General features: G+C 36.4%; 1 protein-coding gene across 1 annotated transcript; it reads right to left on the bottom strand.

Annotated features, from left to right (window-relative positions):
• Nucleotides 1–381: 381 nt before the first annotated feature.
• Nucleotides 382–955, bottom strand: LOC143603569 (F-box protein SKIP1-like; the record flags this gene model as incomplete). Its single annotated transcript, XM_077080340.1, has 1 exon — nucleotides 382–955. A coding segment is annotated over one exon (574 nt), but the record flags the coding sequence as incomplete, so codon positions are not given.
• Between the last annotated feature and the right edge of the window lie 961 nt (nucleotides 956–1,916).

Here is a 1,916-nt window from a genome sequence, read left to right as displayed (position 1 = left end):
TTTAACATTGAAAAATACATAGATTGGGTTCAAAATTTACTTGTTCAAACACCTCAATCCGACACAACTGACACCCCTTAGTTACAGTCCCAACCATTTGTATCCAAAACATCATTGCTCCTTTTTAGTCTGAACTCTAACTTTCTAATTATACTAGTTAAACGCATAAATCAAAATGATCTACCACATATACCCATCATCTTTTGTTGTGCTCAATGAAGTACTTAAATCAAATATATTATTACTAATGTAACTTTTATTCAGTTTATAAAGTTCATACACACATCAACATTCAATATAACAGGATGATCTTAACACGTTCTTAACACCACAAGCTTTTATAACAACATGATCATGGATTATTCTTTGTTGCATGCGATATCATATACGAAAAGCATCGGTTTGGAACCGGTCATCATACAACCTCCAATGCCCATACCTTTCCGCGTTAACACCGGACCTCGGGATATAAAAGTTGATCTTCTTAACAGTCTTCAAATTAGTCAAACCCGAAGTCAAATTCGCAATATCCCGGTTCTTTACATTCACACAACCCCATAAATCCAAATGCTCAAGGTTTTTACACCTTTCGGTTATCAAAGCGAGGCCACGAGGCGTCAATTTGGAAAACCTAAGTTCAAGGTGAAGGATCTGAGGCATGAATTTCCCGATTGCAGCGGCTTCCGAGTCCCCGTCTTGGGGACACGCGTTTAAGTAGCTGGTCGGGACGATTCCTATGTGCTGTGAGGGGTCTAAACAGTTCATTAGGTTGCGCTTTAGGGTCGAAAGGTGGGGGCATTTTTGTCCTAACGCGAGTAAGGATTTGTGAGAGATTTCATAGCAGTAGCTTATGTCGAGTTCTTTGAGTTTGGGGCACGTGAACGCTATTTTTATCATGGATTCATCGGTCACGTTTGGGCAGCTCTTGATTGATAATATTTCCAGGTTTGGGCATCTGTAAAACAAAATGCAGAAAAAACCATATTTTAGTTTTTTTTTTAAATTAATAAATAATAAGCAGTTTAATATTTCCAGGAGAAATATCTATTTTTCAGTTTTTTCTTAAATTAATAAATACTAAGCAGTTTAATATTTCCAGGAGAAAAATAGATAAACATGCATATTTATCAATACATAGTATTCACCAAATTTTCTTGTGAGCAAAACCACTATGCACGAACAAACAAACCCTAGATCCAACAAACCCCTAATTCTGACTATCTAAATCGCATATAAAGGATCACAAGCATGAAGTTTTTAACGAGCCTAGCCAAGCCAAGCAAGGCTCTGGCTCGGCTTGGTTTTAAAATCAAGCAGAAACTTGTTTGAAACTGAGACGAGCCAATGAGCTATAAACCTGTCTAGGGCCATCCAAACTGCTCGCCGCTCGCTTGAAAATTGCTTGGAAAATGCTCGTTCGATTTCGGCTAGATTTGGAAACGAGCCAAGCAGGAGCAAAACCGTGCTTGGTTTGGTTTCATTCGTTTTGCTCGAATTACGTTTTGGTTTATTATCTTTTTTGTATATATTTTATGTGTATATATAAAAATATACAATGTTTTATAGATTTTTAAATTTCCCTCTTTTGGGTTGACTTTAAAGTTGAAATTTAAACCTTTATGTATGTTCAATTGTTAATTTTAAGTTTTAGACATATCAGAGTCTACACATTTGGGAGTTGAAAGTCTTGAATTAGTGACATGTTGGAGTTTTAGCAATTTAAAATTGAAAACTTTGTATGAAAGTACAAAACCAAGCAAAACAAAGCCGCTTGGTTTTAAACCAAATCAAGTTCAAGGATAAACATATTGCCCGTTTCTTTAAATTCAAACCATTCAGTTGGGCTCGGTTTCAAACCAAACCAAATATGAGCAAGCCTGTGTTCGGTTCGAGAACAGCCCTACATCACTCACAGT

This window comes from Bidens hawaiensis, unplaced genomic scaffold (assembly GCF_021521415.1).
Source record: "Bidens hawaiensis isolate Kalapana, Puna unplaced genomic scaffold, B.hawaiensis_p1.1 tig00062159_1, whole genome shotgun sequence".
NCBI classification, from domain to species: Eukaryota; Viridiplantae; Streptophyta; class Magnoliopsida; order Asterales; family Asteraceae; genus Bidens; species Bidens hawaiensis.
Note: the sequence above shows the minus strand (reverse complement) of the source record. Positions and strands in the feature narration are given on the sequence as shown.